Source organism: Somniosus microcephalus, unplaced genomic scaffold (genome assembly GCF_052327205.1).
Source record: "Somniosus microcephalus isolate GS21.2 unplaced genomic scaffold, FLI_Smic_1.0 unresolved_chr3, whole genome shotgun sequence".
Lineage (NCBI taxonomy): Eukaryota > Metazoa > Chordata > Chondrichthyes > Squaliformes > Somniosidae > Somniosus > Somniosus microcephalus.
This window is the reverse complement of record NW_028225181.1, coordinates 73169280-73190619: the sequence shown is the minus strand read 5'-3', so window position 1 is coordinate 73190619 and position 21340 is coordinate 73169280. Positions and strand designations below refer to the sequence as shown.

The 21340-nt window shown below is 50.3% G+C and overlaps 2 protein-coding genes and 2 pseudogenes across 2 annotated transcripts; 2 read left to right on the top strand and 2 right to left on the bottom strand.

Annotated features, from left to right (window-relative positions):
- Positions 1-1968: 1968 nt before the first annotated feature.
- Positions 1969-3084, bottom strand: LOC147092011 (histone H4-like; annotated as a pseudogene).
- A 473-nt stretch (positions 3085-3557) lies between these two features.
- LOC147092010 (histone H2B-like) lies at positions 3558-4398 on the bottom strand. The gene has a single exon (XM_085976992.1). It carries the CDS (start codon positions 4381-4383, stop codon positions 4009-4011), a length of 375 nt encoding a protein of 124 aa, XP_085833118.1. The 5' UTR covers positions 4384-4398; the 3' UTR covers positions 3558-4008.
- A 74-nt stretch (positions 4399-4472) lies between these two features.
- On the top strand, positions 4473-5087 carry LOC147092009 (histone H2B 8-like; annotated as a pseudogene).
- A 1023-nt stretch (positions 5088-6110) lies between these two features.
- LOC147092008 (uncharacterized) lies at positions 6111-10399 on the top strand. Its single transcript, XM_085976985.1, has 2 exons — positions 6111-6545; positions 9009-10399. Exons 1-2 carry the CDS (start codon positions 6538-6540, stop codon positions 10237-10239), a joined length of 1239 nt encoding a protein of 412 aa, XP_085833111.1. The 5' UTR covers positions 6111-6537; the 3' UTR covers positions 10240-10399.
- The last annotated feature ends 10941 nt before the right edge of the window (positions 10400-21340 follow it).

Genomic DNA, 21340 nt, shown 5'->3' with positions numbered 1-21340 from the left:
GTCAGGAGTGTGATGGAATACTCTCCACTTGCCTGGATGAGTGCAGCTCCAACAACACTGAAGAAGCTCAACACCATTCAGGATAAAGCAGCCCGCTTGATTGGCACTCCATCCAGCACCTTCAACATTCACTCCTTCCACCACCGGCGCACCGTGGCTGCAGTGTGTACCATCTACAAGATGCACTGCAGCAACGCGCCAAAGCTCCTTCAACAGCACCTTCCAAACCCGCGACCTCCACCACTTAGAAGGACAAGGGCAGCAGACGCATGGGAATATCACCACCTACAAGTTCCCCTCCAAGCCACACACCATCCTGACTTGGACCTGCATCGCCGGTCCTTCACTGTCGCTGGGCCAAAATCCTGGAACTCCCTTCCTAACAGCATTGTGGGTGTACCTACACCATATGGACTGCAGCGGTTCAAGAAGGCGGCTCACCACCATCTTCTCAAGGGCAATTAGGGATGGGCACTAAATGCAGGCCTAGCCAGCCAGCGACGCCCACATCCCATCAATGAATAAACATTTTTTTTTAATTAGCAGGGAAAAATATGTCTGGATCAATGTGTTTAATTCTCCCTATGGAATTATTGCCCCGATAAGAAATGGTGATCCCATCAAACGCTCATTCTCGGTTTTTAACATTCGTTTATTTTCGGCTCTCCCAACAGCGTGTTCAAAGATGGCTGCTCTCAGGTTACGATTCTGTTAGTTTTGCTTTTCTCTGAAGCCAGTCTCTCTCTATATTGAATAACTGATCTGATTTTCTGCTTATTGCAATCTCCCTGCAGTGTTTGTGGATCTAGATCTCTACATGATCGACAAAGTGTCTTGTTTATAACCAAAAATGGCTGAGGATCATTTCTGATCAGGAAACTCCCTGCTTAATTGCAGAGATTTAACATATTAAATTAATTCTGGGCTATCTGTGCTCCATAGGACAGAACAGGAACCAGCCCTTTCCTAGAAAGTGTGGGTGGCTCTGAAAAGCGCCTTTGGGTTATTAGATTGAATCTTCTTTTCCTCAACCATTTTCAAACTCGATTTCAAACACAAAGTGATGCAAAGCCGCTCCGCGCTCGGAATATATAGGCAACCCCAAAGCCCTATGCTAATGACGGATTGGTGAAGGCAATGATTGTGAATGGCTGGTTAGGAATTATGTCAATTTTCATTATTCTGCATCTTTCTGATTGGCTTTTTCATCTATCCAATCAGATTGTGTGTTTGCCACCAGCACGTCCTCTGCAGTCAGTAAGGTCATCCCAAGAGCAGAGGGAGAATCATCTGCCCATTCATCGATTCCCAGACCATTATATGCAATGCCCCAAGCACACCTTCTCAGACGGGACAACAACTTAGATGTACTCCACTGCTGCGGCAGTGAAGCTAGAACTGGGAGTCCATCTGTGAAAAGAGAGAGAGAGAGTGTTCAAACTGACCCCGTTCTGGTCTCTATAAGAACTCCCATTCTGGGTTGTTACACTGCAGAAAATCTCAATTAATAAACGGATTGACTCCCAAATGGAATTTAAAAAATTGGAAAGGCCTTGACAAGAGTACAAGATGATTGAAATCAGTGTCTCGTCCCTTAAACAAGCTTTTAATTCGTCGGCAGGCGCTGTAGACGAACGGGACTGAGAGCAAAGGGAAAGAGCGACCACGACCGTGTTTGTAGTTCTTATCAGTCGAGCCCAGAGGAAACGGCATCCGCTGGGGGAGCGGTGCTCGCATGGGCCCTTCCCATGGGTTTAAAAAGTGTGGGGGAGGCCGAGGCGAGGGTTGTATTTTAGCGCAAGATCAGTCTTCTTTTTAGCACACTTAAATCAGCCAAAATGTGATCGTTTCACAAATCACTTTTATCATTCATTCAATGGGCCTCATGGAGATGATGTTAATTATCATCCGAATTACTGATAAACCGAGTGTGTGACCCGCAGGCTGGAGTGGGAGTTCCTGAACAGGTTCACACATCGTCAGTTGAGATTTTATTTTCACCCAGAGGGTGGTGGGGGTCAGGAACTATTTGCCTGAATGGGTTGTAGAGGCAGAAACCCTCATCGCTTTTTAAAAAGTTCATGGTCATATCCAAGCAGTGCCGTAAACTGCAAGGCTGCGGACTAAGAGCTGTAAAGTGGGATTTGGCTTTATAGATTGTTTATGGCCGACACAGACACGATGGGCCGAATGGCCTCCTGCTATACTATACATCGCAGAGACAGAGAGCTAGAAAGACACACTCACATACTAGACCCTAACAAATACACAGTAACTCTCAGTCAGGTCCCAGAAAGTGACAGATATAGAGTAAAATCAACAACCACATAAATCCCAGAGCAGAAACTGACAGGTACTGAAATGCCGCTACCGACAAGGCTATGGCCGGCAGAGACGAAGGGTCGAATAGCCTCCTTCACTGCCGTAAATGTCTACGATTCAACAACTGAAGGCCATTCGACCCATCGTGCGTATGCTGATTTAAAACACCTCCACACCTAAATTTGATCTTGGAATTAAATATAGATCTTCACCGATCACAATGTAAATCATCAATCTATCCCCGCTCCCAGGTCACTGCTCCCTCTGTGAGGTGTTGGTTGGCTCTTAAAAGAGCCTTTGTGTTGTATTTGGTTGAAAGGGTCGAGTTGTTCAGCCGCCGAATCCATAGAGAGTGCGGCCCTGCCGTTTCAGAGCGTACACCACATCCATGGCAGTGACCGTCTTGCGCTTGGCGTACTCAGTGTAGGTGACCGCATCCCTGATCACATTCTCCAGGAAAACCTTCAGCACCCCGCGGGTCTCCTCGTAGATCAGCCCCAAGATCCGCTTGACACCGCCATGGCGAGCCAGGCGGCGGATGGCTGGTTTGGTGATGCCCTGGATGTTGTCACGGAGCACTTTACGGTGCCGCTTGGCTCCGCCTTTGCCCAGTCCTTTGCCTCATTTACCTCGTCCAGTCATGATGATTCTTCACTGAAATCATCGCTGAATGAGATTCCCTCGCCTTACAACATTACTTATGCAGCTTGAGCGGACCTGGCTGAGAAAGGCAGACTGTACGTGAGGCGGAAGTGAGGGGATTGAAAGAGAGGGAGCAGAGAGAGCAGGAAGGTAGAAGACAGATTCAGAGTGAGAGAGAAAGGGCTCTGAGCTACCAGCAACCTCTCCACATTGACGTTACAATCCTCTGTAAAAATCTTCACAAACGCTAAATACACATTCAGAGAAATCCTGATAATCAAGGATTTCTATAAAAACAATAAACGCTGTATATAATTAAAATTCAACAAATGGGGCATGCTGCCCTTCAAATCGATTGCAGAATCGTTACAGCACAGTAGGAGGCAATTCGGCCCATCGAGCCCATGTCGGCTCTCTGTAAGAACACTTCAGCTAATCCCACACACCTGCCCTTTCTCCGTAGCCCTGCATTTTTCCCCTACAGGTACTTATCCAATTCTCTGTTGAACGCTACGATTGAGTCCGCCTCCACCTCCCTCTCAGTCAGTTCATTCCAGACCCTGACCACTCGCTTCCCAGAAAAGCAACAGGCGGACAATATAATTAAAATTCTTTAAAAGAGGCACTCTGCACTTCAAATCTATTACAGATTCATTACAGCACATTGGCGGCCATTCGGCCCGTCTCATATCCGAGTCTCATCCCGGAAACAAGCTTTTAATTCCTCGGCAGGTGCTGGAAATAGACGCAGAGTCTGAGTGCAAAGGGAAATAAAGACCACAGACCGTGTTTGTAGTTTACTGGACAGGAAATTCAACAGCGGCGCTAAGGTCGATCGGGTCAGTGAACCTGCTTATCTGAGAATTCAAACCTAAATCTACAGCTGGAACTTCAAAAGTTCTCAAACACACTTGTTCAGTAAATAATTACAGTAAATTGAGTCTAAAGGGAGATGTGATTGTGCAGCTCTTTCAGAGAGATTGTGGGTAGCTCTTCAAAGAGCCGTTGTGTTTTGGGTTTGTTCTTTCAGGACAGCGTGGAGTTTTACTTGGAGCTGGTGTATTTGGTCACCGCCTTTGTCCCTTCCGACACGGCGTGCTTGGCCAGCTCCCCGGGCAGCAGCAGGCGCACGGCGGTCTGGAGCTCCCGGGAGCTGATGGTGAGCCGCTTGTTGTAATGGGCCAGGCGGGAAGCCTCACCCGCGATGCGCTCGAAAATATCGTTCACAAACGAGTTCATGATGCTCATGGCATTGGAGGAGATGCCGGTGTTGGGGTGAACCTGCTTCATCACTTTGTAGATGTAGATGGAGTAACTCTCCTTCCTCGACCTTCTGCGCTTCTTGCCGCCCTTCACTGCCGGTTTAGTGACGGTTTTCTCGGCGCCCTTCTTGGCCACTGTTTTCTTTTCCTCAACCATTCTCAAACTCGATTTCAACACAAAATGACGCAAATCCCGCTCCACGCTCAGAATAAATGGACTGCCCCACAGCCCTATGCTAATGAGGGATGGGTGAAGGCAATGATTGTGATTGGCTGGTTCACCAATAGGAATCCTTCACTCTCTGATTCCTCATTTGCATACGGCTAGCTATTAAATAGCGCGTCCGGAAGACTTTCTCCATCACAAACCATCGCGTCCATTCACCAGGCCTGAAGCGGCGTCCAGGGGCATCGCCCCGAAAAAGGGGCCGAAGAAAGCGGCCACCAAGAAGCGGGCCAAAGGCGACAAGAAGCGCAGGAAGACCAGGAAGCAGAGTTGCAGCATCTACATCTACAAGGTGCTGAAGCAGGTCCACCCCGACCCGACACCGGCATCTCCTCCAAGGCCATGAGTGTCATGAACTCGTTCGTCACCGACCTCTTCGAGTGCATCGCCTGCGAGGCCTCCCGCCTGATCCGTTACACCAAACGCCAGACCATCTCCTCCCGGGAGATCCAGACCGCCGTCCGCCTCCTGCTGCCCGGGGAACTGGCCAAGCACGCCGTCTCGGAGGGGACGAAAGCAGTCACCAAATACATCAGCTGCAAATAAAGCCTCTCGTTCCTCCCACCTTAAAAACTCAACCCAAAGGCTCTTTTCAGAGCCACTCACCAGATCCAGAAGGGACTATTTATTTTCATTTGACTAATGACATTTGAAATATGGACAGCATAAAGAATGAAACTATTTTAAAAAATGTTTTATCATCCTTTCTTTATTTAACCCTCACTTTCATTTTTTTGTCGTATGTTCAGATTTTGCTGGTGTGTTTTTGTAATACAGTATATCGTTAATTTAAAATAGATTGAAATTTAACAAATATATAACAAAATGATGCATTGTCACTGCCCTGTTTTGTACAAAGCACTCATTTATAAGCGGGTCGCTGAAAAGCTAAAGTGAAATTAAATCTGTCAATTCAGGAACCAGTAATTTTAAAGGATCAATTTGCCATAATTCACAATTTAATAATGAATTATTCAGTCTCACAGATGCCATTTTAATGATTATTCAGTCCCACAGACGCTATAATTTTAATTAAAATGATTATTCAGTCCCACAGATGACAATCTTTAGCAGTAATGATTATTATTTAGTCTCACAAATGCCATAGTTTTAATTATTATTCAGTCCCAGATACCATAATTTTAACGATTATTATTCAACCCCACAGATGCAATAATTTAAACAATAATGATTATTATTCAATCCCACAGATGCAATAATTTTAACAATAATGATTGTTATTCAATCCCACAGATGCAATAATTTAAACAATAATGATTATTATTCAAATCCACAGATGCAATAATTTAAACAATAACGATTATTATTCAATCCCACAGATGCAATGATTTTAACAATAATGATTATTATTCAGTCCCACAGATGCAATGATTTTAATAACTGGTTAATATTCAGTCCCACAGAGGGCCATCAGTTTAACAATAACGAGTCTGATTCACAGACGAGCTCTTATTCTATAAGCTGCCTTTTTCGTTGGTGTCCGAGGTTGGAGCGGATTGAAAAACGCGCCAATCAGAGGCGGAGATTTGCCGGGTTTTCAGCCATTCAGAAGGCGCGGCTGGGCTGGGCGGGGCCGGCGGCTGCTATAAAAGCCGCGGCCCGGAGCGGGGAGGAGCAGTTGGAGAACAGAGTTAGAGAGGAGTCCGGCCCTTACACTCACCCTCACCCCCGCCCCCGCCCCGGGGGAAGGACAGCCGCCGCCCGCCCGGGGAGAAGGGACAGCAGTCGGCCGGCACCTTGGGCAACAAGGGCTCGCGGGTGGGCGGGGCTATGACCTCACCCGCGCGCTGAGGCGGTTGAACAGCCGATCAGGAGCCACGTGACCCCGGCGCTGGCGGCGGCCTTTTAACACAGTGGGCGGGGCCCCGAGGCGTTGCGGGCTGCGATTGAGGAGCGCAGCTGTCAATCTACGAGTCGCAGCCAATAGACTAAACGGACTCAGTGAGGGACTTTAAGCGCGGGCTGCGTGGCCACAGTGCGCATGCTCGGTGCTGCTCGCAGTTCCCGGATGAGGCTCCGGTTTGAGGAAGGAGATAAAATGGCGGCGGGACTGAGGAGCGGCGGATGGTGCGGTGAGTGTTGATCAGAGAATCTCCGATATTTAAAGCAAAGGGGGGCGGGGGGGGGGGCGATTGCGCGCGCAGCAGGAGCTGAGACGCGGCGTCTCTCTCTGGCTCGGCCGGCGGGCCTGGTTGCCAGGGTAACCGTGACGCTGACCAAGCCCCGCCCCCCGGCCGAGCCAGAGAGACGCCGCGTCTCAGCTGCTCCTGCTGCGCGTGCCCCCCCACGAGGGTCGCGGCCCCCCCCCCCCCCCCGAGGTGAAAACCGCCGATTGCGGCTGTGCGAGAGGGCCGGGGGGGTGGGGCCGGTTGCCAGGGTGACGCTCAGCAAGCACCGCCCCCCGGCCGAGCCAGAGAGAGATGCCGCGTCTCAGCTCCTGCTGCGCGCGCACCCTAGCGGCGCTGGGCTGAGGCTCGGCCCTCCAGCCTTCGAGTGGGGCCGGGAGGTGCCTAGCTCGGGCGTGGGTGCGGAGGAGACGCCGAGGCTTCTAGGCCTACCTGGAAAAACGGGGAAAGGTAGGAAAATTAATGAGATTAGATAAGTTAATTACTTTCTAAATCATTTTTTTTTAAAACAATATGTGTTTCAAAAGCAACGTTTTTTTTTAAGACGCAGAAAGCGGGAAAAAGAAAGGAAAAGTTTGGAATCAAGATGGCGGCGACTCACCTCGGTTCAGAACGATAAGGCCCGCCCACACATGCACCGATTGACCCGGCCGCACGCGGCAGCAAGCCGCCATACGATTGGTCGACCTCAAGGTCACTCTGTCGCTAATGAGCGGATAATGAGATGCTAATGAGCGGAACGTTGAAGGTTTTTGGGATACCGCGGGCGCGATTTTAGCCCAGCCGAAACGTAAATACGCTTAAAACCGTCTCGGAAGCGTAAGCTTTCTTTGGAGGTAACGCGCGCGTAGGTACGCCCTGTAACTTTCGAGCGCATAGCCCGACAGACGCACAGGCGATGACAGACAGACAGATGTACTGATTTATATATATAGATATAGAACGATAGATATATATATATATAATTATATTAATCAAGAAAAGCAGTGGTCCTAGTACCGACCCCTGGGGAACACCACTGTATACCTTCGTCCAGTCTGAAAAACAACCGTTCACCACTACTCTCTGTTTCCTGTCACTTTGCCAATTTCGTATCCATGCTGCCACTGTCCCTATTATTCCATGGGCATCAACTTTGCTGGTAAGCCTAGTATGTGGCTCTTTGTCGAACGCCTTTTGGAAATCCATGTACACCACGTTAACCGCATTGCCCTCATCAACCCCCTCTGTTACCTCCTCAAAAAACTCAATCAGAATCAGAGCGGCCTGGCAGACGTGCGGCCAGGGCTCCGGCACCAGGAAACCCATGGTGCAGCGCCTCCCCCATCCGAGCCGCCGCTTCCCAGTTTCTTCAGCCGGTTCCACCAAGTCCGACTCGGGACAAATGACAGGAGCCAGGCTCCCAGAATGGCCCGGGGAGCATACGCACTCTCAGCGGGGAAATCAGCGCGTTGGATAGAGCGGTTTCTGGGGGACGGGGGATTGTGGGTGCTGCAGCCGCCATTAGTCAGCAGCTGTGGGGAAGAGTTTTATTGCAGGCTGACGGAAGGTAGGCCCCTGGCCGCCTGTGTCGGTCTTTTTGTTGCTTCAGTTTGAGCTGGAGTGGAGATGGAGGAGAAGCTGCTGGGTTTAACCCCCAGTACTTGTGAGCCCAGGAGGACCCAACAATTTCCAATGTGAGACTGTCAAGGGAGGTGGATTCTGGTGGAGATTAGGTTGTTAAACAGACACTGTCCCTACAATGTAAAAGAGTATTGTTTTAGGAACAATATTTCTGTAGAGGTTTTTAATCCATTTTACATATACAGATTTGTTTTAATTCATTCTTGGGATGTGGGTGTCGCTCGCAAGACCAGAATATGTTGCCAATCCCCATCTTCCCGTTGAGAAGGTGATGGTGGGCCGCCTTCTTGATCCGCTGCAGTCTGTGTGGTGAAGGTACTCCCACAATGCTGTTGTGTAAGGAGTTCCAGGATTTTCACCCAGTGATGATGTAGCAACAGCGATATATGTCCAAGTCAGGATGGTGTGTGACTTGGAGAACTTGGAGGTGATGGTGCTCCCATGCACCTTCTGCCTTTGTCCTTCTAGGTGCTGGAGGTTGCGGGTTTTGGAGGTTCTGTCAATGTTCTGGTCGAGTTGCAGATGTATAAAGTCCGACTCCTTCGCCCCCTCCCACTCTCACCTCTCTCTCTCTCTCTCCTCCCATAGAGGCCAGAGGCCCAGACCAGGTGGCAGATTCCCTTCACTGAGGGACATTAGTGAACCAGTGGGATTTTATGGCAGCTTTCATGGTCACTTTTTTCTAGTGCTGGCCCCGCAAATGACCAGATTCATTGAGCTCAATTTCACAACCTGCCTCTTTAGTGGGTTCTCTCTCACGCTCCCTGTTTTAAATTCATTTTACAGGGTATTAGAAGGGGAGGATTTGCAGACGGGAAACTCAAACCACACATCACGTCAAGAGCTGACAGAGTCATTCGATTCATCAGGAACTGAATATCATCGGCCTTTGAATATGGAAGGAAGAAGCACTGTTCACAGCGGGGAGAAACCGTACACGTGTTCTGTGTGTGGACGAGGCTTCAGCCAATCATCTGGCCTATCGAGGCACAAGCACAGTCACACTGGGGAGAGGCCATTCACCTGCTCTGAGTGTGGGAAAGGATTCACTAATTCACCCAACCTTCAGACACATCAGCGAGTTCACACTGGAGAGAGGTCGTTCACCTGCTCTGACTGTGGGAAGGGATTCACTCAGTCATCTGACCTTCAGACACATCAGCGAGTTCACACTAGGGAGAGGCTGTTCACCTGCTCCGAGTGTGGGAAGGGATTCACTCAGTCATCCCACCTGCTGACACACCAGCGAGTTCACACTGGGGAGAGGCCGTTCACCTGCTCCGAGTGTGGGAAGGGATTCACTAATTCATCCAACCTGGTGACACACCAGCGAGTTCACACTGGGGAGAGACCTTTTAAATGCCTGGATTGTGGGAAGTGCTTCAAAGGTTCCGGGGAACTGAAACGCCATCAACGTGTTCACACTGGGGAGAGACCGTTCAGGTGCTCGCACTGCGGGACTGGGTTTAAGCAGTCATCTCAGCTCACTATACACCAGCGCACTCACACTGGGGAGAGACCGTTCAGGTGCTCTCAATGTGGGACTGGGTTCAGGCGATCATCTGAGCTCATTGTACACCAGCGCACTCACACTGGGGAGAGACCATTCAGGTGCTCTCACTGTGGGACTGGGTTTAGTCGATCATTTGAGCTCACTGTGCACCAGCGCACTCACACTGGGGAGAGACCGTTCAGGTGCTCTCACTGTGGGACTGGGTTCAGTCGATCAACTGAGCTCACTGTGCACCAGCGCACTCACACTGGGGAGAGGCCATTCACCTGCTCCGTGTGTGGGAAGGGATTCACTCGTTCATCCACCCTGCTGAGACACCGGCGAGTTCACACTGGGGAGAGGCCATTCACCTGCTCTGAGTGTGGGAAGGGATTCACTGAGTCATCCCACCTGCTGAGACACCAGCGAGTTCACACTGGGGAGAGACCGTTCACCTGCTCCGTGTGTGGGAAGGGATTCACTCAGTCATCTACCCTGCTGACACACCAGCGAGTTCACAAGTGACTGCAGGGGGTGGATTCTGTTGCTGCTGTTAATCACATCCAGGACTGAACCATGTTCATTCTGACAGGTGGGGATTGTTTCTGCTGATAAACTCCAGCCCAGTTCCTGGAGTTATTAATATTCTGGATAGATGTCAAATAAACCAGCTTTGTTTTAAATACATTATTGTAGATTTTCTTTCCCACCTGAGTGTTTAGCATCACCTAGCTGGAGCTCAGAAAGGACTATCTGGGGGAGGAGCGTATAGTGGGAACAGAACTCCAGCCTGGACACAGTCCTTCAGGGCCACACTTTCTTGCCTCTCTTCACTGACGGCAAAGTTGCCGTGCGGGTTAATCTCGAGGCATGTGAGAAACGTGCCCCAGCCGCTCTCTGCCATGGTTCAGAGCTCCTAGACATGGAACAGAAGGCTCCTTTAGGAATGTACCCCAGTGCTTTTTTTTTTTTAATGGCCTTATTAACCTGTGTTGCTACTTTTTAGTGATTTGTGTATCTGTATCCCTGGATCCCTCTGCTCCTCCAGCCCATTTAGACACTTGGGGGGAAATTCGGTGGCGCCCCCTTTGGGTCGCTAACGTCACCGGGGCTAATTTTAGCCCCCTGAAAAAGTTAGCGCCCATGCGCATTAAATTCAGTGGTAGCGCCCCAAGCAGGAGGCGGGGTGCTATTGGAAGCGCTCCCCTCCCTTTTGGGGAGCTACCAGTGAATTTCCTGGAACTTCGTGTAACAGCGCCATGCCCGTCGGCACATAGCACCGCGTCATAGCAGACCTCCCTCCCTGATTAACGGGGAGGAGCCTAGGACTGCGCACACCGGGGCCCTGCTGGACCACCGGGGAGCAGGGTGTCGGATCAAGAGGAACGCCGGGCTGAGCGATCGCGGCTGGCACCCCAAAGAAGAGAGGGGAAGGGGGCAGGTGCTGGCAGTCGGCCAAAATAAAAAGTTGCCGCCCAACACCTGCCCTTTAAGTGGCGTCGCCACGGCTGCAGGAATGACCCCTGACCCTGTCAGACATATCGTCCGGCTATAGGTCAGGGATCGCAACCCAAGGTTGCAGCCGGGGTGCTGAGCATAGCGATGACGTCATTGCCAGCGGTGCAGTGCCACGGGGCGCTACCATCTACTGCCACCGCTAACCTCCCGCTGAATATCACAGGAGGCACAAAGCAACCCAATTTCACCCCCTTGTCCAAGTAGTGTGTGGCCTCATTATTGCTTCCTACCAAAACACACCGCCTCACACTGATCTACAGTGAAATTCATTAACACACCACCTCACGCTGATCTATAGTGAAATTCATTTGCCAATTACACGCCCATTCAGAAATTTATTAATATCTTCTTGCATTTTGTCTTCCTCAGTATTAACTCTACCTCCCAATTTGGTGTCATCGACAAATTTTGAAATTGTTCTGATTCCCGAGTCCAAATTGTTTATGTAAATGGTGAACAAAACTGGTCCCAGCACCGATCCCTGTGGAACACCACTTCCCACCTTTTGCCAGTCTGAGTAGCTACTTTTAACCCCTACTCTCTGTTTTCTGTTTTGTGACCAGCTTGCTATCCATAAACGGTGTGTAAGATCGACACGATGACCCAGGTCAGGCTGCAGAATGGATGGAAAGCTGACTACAAAACAGGAATCAGTGGGTTGGAGTAAAGGGAAGTTTGTTGTGATCTTTCCATCCATTCTGCCTGGCCCTTGACTCCACACGACCTGACCGTGGTCATCTTGTAGACCGTACATACTGCAGACACAGTGCACCAGTGGTGGAGGGGGTGGATATTGAGTCCTGTGGCAGGGGCACTGATGAAGTGGATTTCTCTGTCCGTGAGTTTTGAGGCATCACTAGTGGCGTTTTTCACCTCTTTCCACCTTTTTAAAAAAACCTTGCTGCCAGTTTATTAAAGCCATTAACAGCCGCTCAGGTGGGACACATCAATAAATGAGGCCTTGTAAGTTTCCCGTAGAATGACAGGCCTGAACAGAGTTAGAAAACATTTAGCAATTAAACCAGACTGGGTGGGGCCTGAGGTGCGCGTTAGTAACGGAAAATTGGTGGCCAGCGTACTTCACACCAGGGCTGAGGATCCGGGGACTCGGGTTTCTGTGTCATTTATTGAATAATTTTGTTTATTGCCCAATCTCAATCAGACTGGCGGGTCATCTTGCTGTCTGACGGAGGCGAGGGTCCCCAGTGGAGGGCTCTCTATGCGGGAGTCCTTCCCAGCACCATTGGGGATCTGGGGTGGAGACTGTTGCAGGGAGCTGTCGTGTGCAACAGTTTTTAAGCTCCTTTCTGGACTCCAAGGCCAGATGTGGTTTCTGTGACCTAGAGGAGTCCACGGGCCGTGTATATATTCAGTGTGAGAGGTTGCAGCCCCTGGATAGTTACCTGAAGGGGCTGCTCCTCAACTCTTGGTTACACTTTAGCCCCATGCTCCTAATCTTAGGCCGCCCGGTGCGGAGAGGGGGTGGGTAAGTGGGAGGATCTTCTCCTGACCTGCTCTTGGGCCTGGCGAAAACAGCAATTTGTAGGCCCAGGATGGGCGGGGCCCATGGGGGGCGGGGTCACTCTGGCTGCCTGCCTCTCTCCCATGGTCTTGTCCCTGCCCGGGTGGCCCTGGAGAGGGAGCAGGCGGTGTCCACTGGTTCACTTGATACCTTCCTCGACCGGTGGACACGGAAGGCATCAAGAGTCGATAATCGATCCTCACAATCACATTGTGATTTAATTATTAATTGTGTGTGTGTCAAATACATTTCTTCTATTTTGATACAAAAGTTCTACTAGACATGTTAAACTACTAGTTATTTAATCAGGGCTGCAGCTGCTGAAAGGTTGACTGTACTGGGGTTTGTGGCCAGAGCTGGCAGATGTGTTGTTCTGAAGTCTGATGTCTCGCACCTGAAGAGTCTGTTTATGTCGTGTTGTAATGACCTTTTCCTGTTGCCTGGTGTCAGAAATAGAAATCAAAGGAAGGTGATGCCCCACTCTGTTAATCAACTCTTTGACACATTTCCATTTCTTAATTTACAAAGATCACAACTCCATTAGTGAACAATGGATTGCCAGTCTGCCACTTTTTAGTGAGGCTTGAAAGGATTCGCTGTGAAGCTACACCTGCCCATCTGTCTGTGTGTCACTGTGTTTGGATTGTGTTAGACAGCAGTCCTAATATCTCGCCTACATCCATTACAATGTTTGAAATGTTAGATTGTACTTGGAAGAAGTTGAGTTTGAATCTAACAATTCTGAAATTAGGAGCTTTTAATGATTTCTGTTTTTCACATAACTATATAGTGATGTGATCAGTAAAAGCAATTTAAAAGATGCTGCTATTTACTGAACACAACTGAATAATTCTACAAGGATGCTATCGCAGTCTTCCTCGGTATTAACTACATCCCCAATTTAGGGTCATCAGCAAATTTTGAAATTGTACTTCTGATTACCAAGTCCAAATCATTCATGTAAATGGTGAACAACAGTGGTCCCAGCACCAATCCCCGTGGAACACCACTTCCCACCTTCCGCCCATCTGAGTAAATACCTTTAACTCATCCCATCACTATGATGCGCTATCAATTACTCATAAAAGACGGAGAGTTAGGAGAGTAACTAAAAGGCTTTTATTAACAAAGAACAGAGCATGCCTCTCGTGGTTGACTGGTTTCCAAGAAGGCAGGGGGCTGCAGAGCAGTCACCTTTATACCTGGGCATGTGGGTGGAGCCAGGGGCGGAGCCAGCTGAGGCATGCATAGACACTACAGTGTGCAACAACAACAACAACGGTGAACAACAATAACAGTGGTTTACCACATTCACCCCTTGTTTAAAATTGAGTCCGGCGGGGTGAAGTGTACTAAAGGTTCGTGTAAGTAAGTCTATCAGGTGGCCTTGTATGCCGTCCTGATCATCGTGGTGGCGGCGGTGATGGTGCAGCATCCAACGTTGAATCTGGCGTCTCATTGAGTGGTTGGGTGGTCAAGGATGGGTCCTGGGGCTGCGGCATGCCGTCTACAGGGGTTGGGTTGTGGGTAGTGGTGGATGGCAATGGTAGTGTTTCAGGGGCACCCGAAGGTGCGAGGTCTCATATGGAGACTGTGTCCTCCCGCCCGTCCGGGTACGCCACGTAAGCATACTGGGGGTTGGCGTGGAGGAGGCTCACCCTCTCGACCAGGGGGTCCATTTTATGGGACCTCACGTGCTTCCGCAGTAGGACGGGTCCTGGAGACGTCAGCCATGTCGGTAGCGAGGTCCCCGATGTGGATTTCCTGGGGAAAGTGAACATTTTTTCATGGGGGGTGGCATTGGTGGCTGTACAAAGCAGTGACCGAATGGAGTGGAGCGCTGCAGGGAGGACCTCCTGCCAGCGAGAGGTCGGAAGGCCCTTAGATTTTAAGTTTAAGAGGACGGCCTTCCAAACCGTCGCGTTCTCTCTTTCCACCTGGCCGTTCCCCCGGGGGTTGTAGCTGGTGGTTCTGCTTGTAGCAATACCTCTCGTGAGCAGGTGCTGACGGAGTTCGTCGCTCATAAAGGATGAGCCCCGGTCGCTATGGATATAGCTAGGGAAGCCGAACAAGGCGAAAAGGTCATTCAGACATTTAATGACCGTGGTACTGGTCATGTCTGGGCAAGGGATGGGAAACGGGAGTACTCATCAATTATGTTGAGGAAGTACACGTTTCGGTCAGAGGAGGGGAGGGGCCCTTTAAAATCGACGCTAAGGGGCGAGTGGCCTTGATCAGGCTTGCTCTGGCCTATAAAAATGCGGTTTGCACTCGGCACAGATTTGGCAGTTCCTGGTCATGGTCCTGACCTCCTCGATGGAGTAGGGCAGGTTACGGGATTTGATGAAATGGAAGAAGCTGGTGACCCCCGGGTGGCAGAGGTCATTGTGGAGGGTCTGCAGTCTATCAACCTGCGCGTTGGCGCATGTACCACGTGATAGGGCATCTGGGGGCTCATTGAGTTTCCCGGGCCGGTACAAGATATCGTAATTGTAGGTGGAGAGTTCAATTCTCCACCTCAAGATCTTGTCGTTCTTGATTTTGCCCCTCTGCTTATTATTAAACATAAAAGCTACTGAACGCTGGTCAGTGAGCAGGGTAAATCGTTTTCCGGCCAGGTAATGCCTCCAATGTCGCACCGCTTCCACAATGGCCTGGGCCTCCTTTTCGACAGAGAAGTGTTGAATCTCGGGGCCCTGGAGGGTCCTTGAGAAAAAGGCCACGGGTCTCCCCGCCTGGTTAAGAGTTGCAGCTAGGGCGAAGTCGGATGCGTCGCTCTCCACTTGGAAAGGGATGGACTCATCCACTGCGTGCATTGTGGCCTTCGCAATATCTCTTTTTATGAGAGTGAAGGCTGCATATGCCTCTGCTGTCAGGGGGAAGGAGGTGGACTTGATGAGGGGTCTGGCTTTGTCCGCATAGTTGGGCACCCACTGAGCATAGTAAGAGAAAAACCCTAGGCATCTCTTCAGTGCTTTTTGGCAGTGGGGGAGGGGGAGCTCCTTAAGGGGGCGCATTCTGTCGGGGCCGATGACTCCGTTCTCCACTACGCAGCCAAGAATGGCGAGGCGCGTGGTGCGAAACATACATTTGTCCTTGTTGTATGTTAGATTCAGCCGCTGGGCCGTACGGAGGAATTTCTCTAGGTTAACGTCATGGTCCTGCTGGTCGTGGCCGCAGATGGTGACGTTGTCTAGATAGGGGAAGGTGGCCTGCAGCGCGTTCTGGTCAACCATTCGGTCCATCTCCCTTTGGAAGACCGAAACCCCGCTGGTGACACCGAAGGGGACTCGGAGGAAGTGGTAGAGATGACCGTCAGCTTCAAAAGCTGTGTACTGGCGGTCCTCAGCCCTGATGGGGAGCTGGTGGTATGCCGACTTCAGATCAATCGTCGAGAACACCCGGTATTGTGCTATCTGATTGACCATGTCAGATATGCAGGGGAGTGGGTATGCATCTAACTGGGTGTAGTGATTGATCGTCTGGCTGCAGTCAATAACTAGGCGCTGTTTTTCGCCAGTCTTTACTACCACCACTTGTGGTCGCCATGGGCTAGTGCTACCCTCAATAATCCCTTCCTTCAGGAGTCTTGCTACTTCGGATTTAATGAAGCTCCTATCCCTGGCACTGTACCGCCTGCTTTTGGTAGCGATGGGCTTACAGTCGCGGGTGAGGTTAGCGAACAAGGTGGGAGGGAGACTTTAAGCATGGAGAGGCTGCAAATGGTGCGCGGCGGGCGATTTAAAAGCTGCTGGCTGCAGACTGAGTGGGGGGAGGGGTCCGCCGTACGCTAATGTGACACTTTTAAGGTGGCACTGAAAATCCAACCCCAGTAGAACGGCAGCGCAGAGATGGGGCAGGACAAGCAGTTTAAAATTTTTGTATTCTGTGCCTCTTACTGAAAGGGTCACTACACAGTAGCCACCGACGTCTGCTGAATGGGATTTGGAAGCCATGGAGATCTGATGGCACGTTGGCAGGACCGGGAGAGAGTAACTGTGCACCATGTTGGGGTGGATAAAGCTCTCCGTGCTCCCGCTGTCGAAAAGGCAGGTAGTGGCGTGGCCGTTTACCGTAATGTCCATCATGGACCTGGACAGTTGGTGAGGGAGAGATTGGTCCAGCGTCACGGAGGCCAGCGTATGGTCGAGCGAGTCACTGTGGTTGTCAGGCAAGGCGGTGGTTGAGTCCGGGTCATCCGTGATTGGAGTTGGAGGCGTCCAAGATGGCGGACAAGATGGCTGCCCCCACGGTTCACACGCGGCGCTGCTGGCGTTAGCGGTTTTACCTTTGCAGGCGCTGACGTAGTGTCCTTCTCGCAGCCAGAGCAGGTAGCGTTTTTCGCCGGGCAGCGTGCTCTGGGGTGTTTTGCCTGGCCACTAAAGTAACATTTTGGGCCCTTGGACATCGCTGCAGCAGTTGGTGCCGGGGGTGGCGGTCCCATGACCCAAGGTTGCGGCGTCCACAGTGTGGAGCGGTTAGGGGAGAATGCGTCCATATTCCGGTGGGCCGCGTCTAGCGAGAGCGCGAGGGACACTGCCTTCTTCAGGTCGATTTCGCCCTTCTCCAACAGTCTCTGCCGGGAGTAGTCGGACTTGAGGCCCGCAACTAAAGCATCTCGGATAAGTCCCTCCATGTGTGTCGCGGCCGATACCTCTTTACAATCGCAGGCTCGGCCGAGTATCTGTAGTGCCCGTAGGAATGCCTCCACCGATTCCCCGGACTGCTGTTTGGGGGATCTCAGGAGGTGTCTGGCATAAACCGTATTTACCGGGCGTGTGTATTGTCCTTTTAGCAGATCGATAGCCGCCACGTAGGTAGTCGCGTCCTGGATGAGCGTGTAGACTTGGTGGCCCACCTTGGAGGCCAGGATTTTTAGTTTGTTTCCATCTAGTGTCACGGCTGAGGCTTCCAGGTAAGCTTTGAAGCAACGCAGCCATTGTGCGAACTTGGTAGACGAACCCGCCTCTTGAGGGTCTAGGTCCAGGCATGTTGGTCTGAGGGCATGCAGCAGCGCCTGCTGCTCAGCGTTTGGTGCCGACATTTTGTCTTTGTTAATAAAATTGATGCGCTGTCAATTACTGATAAAAGACGGAGAGTTAGGAGAGTAACTAAAAGGCTTTTATTAACAAAGAACAGAGCATGTATTAACAAAGAACAGAGCATGCCTCTCGTGGTTGACTGGTTTCCAAGAAGGCAGGGGGCTGCAGAGCAGTCACCTTTATACCTGGGCATGTGGGTGGAGCCAGGGGCAGAGCCAGCTGAGGCATGCATAGATACAACAGTGTGCAACAACAACAACAACGGTGAACAACAATAACAGTGGTTTACCACACACTATAACTGGACTTGCCTCCATTCCCGTGCCGAGGGGATTGCTGTACCAGACGGGAGGGGCAACATTTGGGGACTCTCGATTCTCCACCAATTCCCATTCCCCTTCTTTCTGGTGGATATTGGAGGTGCCACTTTGTGTAATGTGCAAGTGAGTAAGAGTTGTCAGCGAGGATTAATCAGCACTTCCTAATTGGAGATGATAATGGAATCTTTCAGACAATGAATTGTCGATTTTATAGCAAAGATTAATATACGATTGAATAAAAGTTCATAATTTTATTGTAAAATATTTCAGGAACACTCATCAGAAATTAAGGGGAAAGATCAGACAGCAGTACTTAAAGGGACTCTGCAGCCCCGACAACTCAATCAGCTATATATCCAGAATATTAAAATCCAGCCCAGTTATAGGGGTTATTAACATCAGCAGAAACAAACCCCAACTGTCAGAATGAACATGGTTCAGTCCTGGATGTGATTAACAGCAGCAATAACAGCAGAATCGAACCTCTGCAGTCACTTGTGAACTTGCTGGTGTCTCAGCAGGTTAGATGACTGATTGAATCCCTTCTCACACACTGAGCAGGTGAACGGTCTCTCCCCGGTGTGAACTCGCTGGTGTGTCAGCAGGTTGGATGATTAGTGAATCTCTTCCCACACACGGAGCAGGTGAATGGCCTCGCCCCAGTGTGAGCTTGTTGGTGTGTCAGCAGTTTGGATGACTGATTGAATCCCTTCCCACACACGGAGCAGGTGAATGGCCTCTCCCCAGTGTGAATGCGCTGGTGTCTCAGAAGGTCAGAGGAATTAGTGAATCCCTTCTCACACACGGGGCATGTGAATGGCCTCTCTGCAGTGTGAATGTGCTGGTGTATCAGCAGGGTGGATGAATTAGTGAATCCCTTCTCACACACAGGGCAGGTGAACGGTCTCTCCCCAGTGTGAATGCACTGGTGCTCAATGAGGTGAGATGACTGCCTGAACCTCTTCCCACAGTGAGAGCAACTGAATGGTCTCTCCTCAGTGTGAAGTCTCTGGTGTGTCAGAAGGTGGGATGACTGACTAAATCCCTTCCCACACTTGGAGCAGGTGAACAGTCTCTCCCCGGTGTGACAGCATCGATGAGTTTCCAGCCGGGACGGGGAGCTAAATCCCTTCCCACAGTCCCCACATTCCCACAGTTTCTCCGTGGTGTGGGTGTCCTTGTGTCTCTCCAGGTTGGACAATCGGTTAAAGCCTCATCCACACACACAACACGTGCACGGTTCCTCCCCGCTGTGAACGGTGTGATGTTTTTTCAGACTGTGTAACTGGTTAAAGCTCTTTCCACAGTCAGTGCACTGGAACACTCTCACTCGGGTGTGTGTGTCTCGGTGCTTTTCCAGTCACACCGATCTTTGAAATCTTTTCCCACAGACAGAACAGGCAAACATTTCTCCTTCCACATTCAAAGGCGATGATATTCCCTGTAAAAGTTGTTTACAAAAGACATCACTGTAAGTTCAGGATTAAAGTGCAGAACAGATAATTCTAGTTTCTATGGAACATTCTCTCCTCTCTTATTACATAGAATTACACAGATTGTACAGCACAGAAACAGGCCAATCGGCCCAACTGGTCCATGTGGTGTTTATGCTCCACACGAGCCTCCTCCCATCTCTCTTCATCTCACCCTATCAGCATCTCCTCCTATTCCTTTCTCCCATGTGTTTATCCAGCTTCCCCTTAAATACATCCATGCTCTTCGCCTCAACTACTCCCTGTGGCAGCAAGTTCCACAATCTCAGCATCCTCTGGGTGAAGGAGTTTAATCTAAATAGGACTTTCCTGGGCAGCCAATGAGCACTGCTGCCTCTGTTGTGCATTTCCTGGCAAGGCGAAACAGTTGATTTTTTCTGATCAAAAAGAGCTGAGCTCGGCAGCATTAGTCCTGTTTTGCCTCCTTTGGAGACCAGTTGTACGAGCAGAGCGAGCACAGCCTTCACAGCAACAGCAATAAAATTGTTACAGTTGTGAAGGAACTTTGTGTCAGTGCACTGGACCACAAACAAAATATGTGTGTCGATTGTTGTCTTATTACCCTACTGTAAAGTGCCTTGAGATGTTTTAAAAGCTCTATATAAAGGTGTCGTCGACAGTGCCATCAAGCGGCACTTACTCAGCAATAACCTGCTAACTGACGCCCAGTTTGGGTTCCGCCAGGGCCACTCAGCTCCTGACCTCATTACAGCCTTGGTCCAAACATGGACAAAAGAGCTGAACTCATGAGGTGAGAGTGACTGCCCTTGACATCAAGGCAGCATTTGATCGAGTGTGGCATCAAGGAGCCCTAGCAAAACTGAAGTCAATGGGAATCAAGGGGAAAACTCTCCATTGGTTGGAATCATACCTAGCACAAAAAAAGTTGGCTGTGGTTGTTGGAGGTCATTCATCTCAATCACATGACATCATTGCAGGAGTTCCTCAGGGCAGTGTCCTAGGCCCAACCATCTTCAGCTGTTTCATAAATGACCTTCCCTCCATCATAAGGTCAGAAGTGGGGATGTTCGCTGATGATTGCACACTGTTCAGCACCATTCGAGATTCATCAGATACTGACGCAGTCCGTGTCCATATGCAGCAAGACCTGGACAACATTCAGACTTGGGCTGACAAGTGGCAAGTAACATTCGCACCACACAAGTACCAGGCAATGACCATCTCCAACAAGCGAGACTCTAACCATCTCCCCTTGACATTCAATGGCATTACCATCACTGAATCCCCCACTATCTACATCCTGGGGGTTACCATTGATCAGAAACTGAACTGGACCAGCCATATAAATACTGTGGCTACAAGAGCAGGCCAGAGGCTGGGAATTCTGCGGCGAGTGTCTCACCTCCTGACTCTCCAAAGCCTTTCCACCATCTACAAGGCACAAGTCAGGAGTGTGATGGAATACTCTCCACTTGCCTGGATGAGTGCAGCTCCAACAACACTCAAGAAGCTCGACACTGTTCAGGATAAAGCAGCCCGCTTGATTGGCACTCCATCCACCACCTTAAACATTCACTCCCTCCACCACCGGCGCACCGTGGCTGCAGTGTGTACCATCTACAAGATGCACTGCGGCAACTCGCCAAAGCTCCTTCAACAGCACCTTCCAAACCCGCAACCTCTACCACTTAGAAGGACAAGGGCAGCAGACGCATGGGAACATCACCACCTACAAGTTCCCCTCCAAGCCACACACCATCCTGACTTGGA

Excerpts from the sequence above, each read along its gene's own strand:
- LOC147092010 (XM_085976992.1), bottom strand. The coding sequence starts at position 4,383 with ATGGTTGAGGAAAAGAAAACAGTGGCCAAGAAGGGCGCCGAGAAAACC.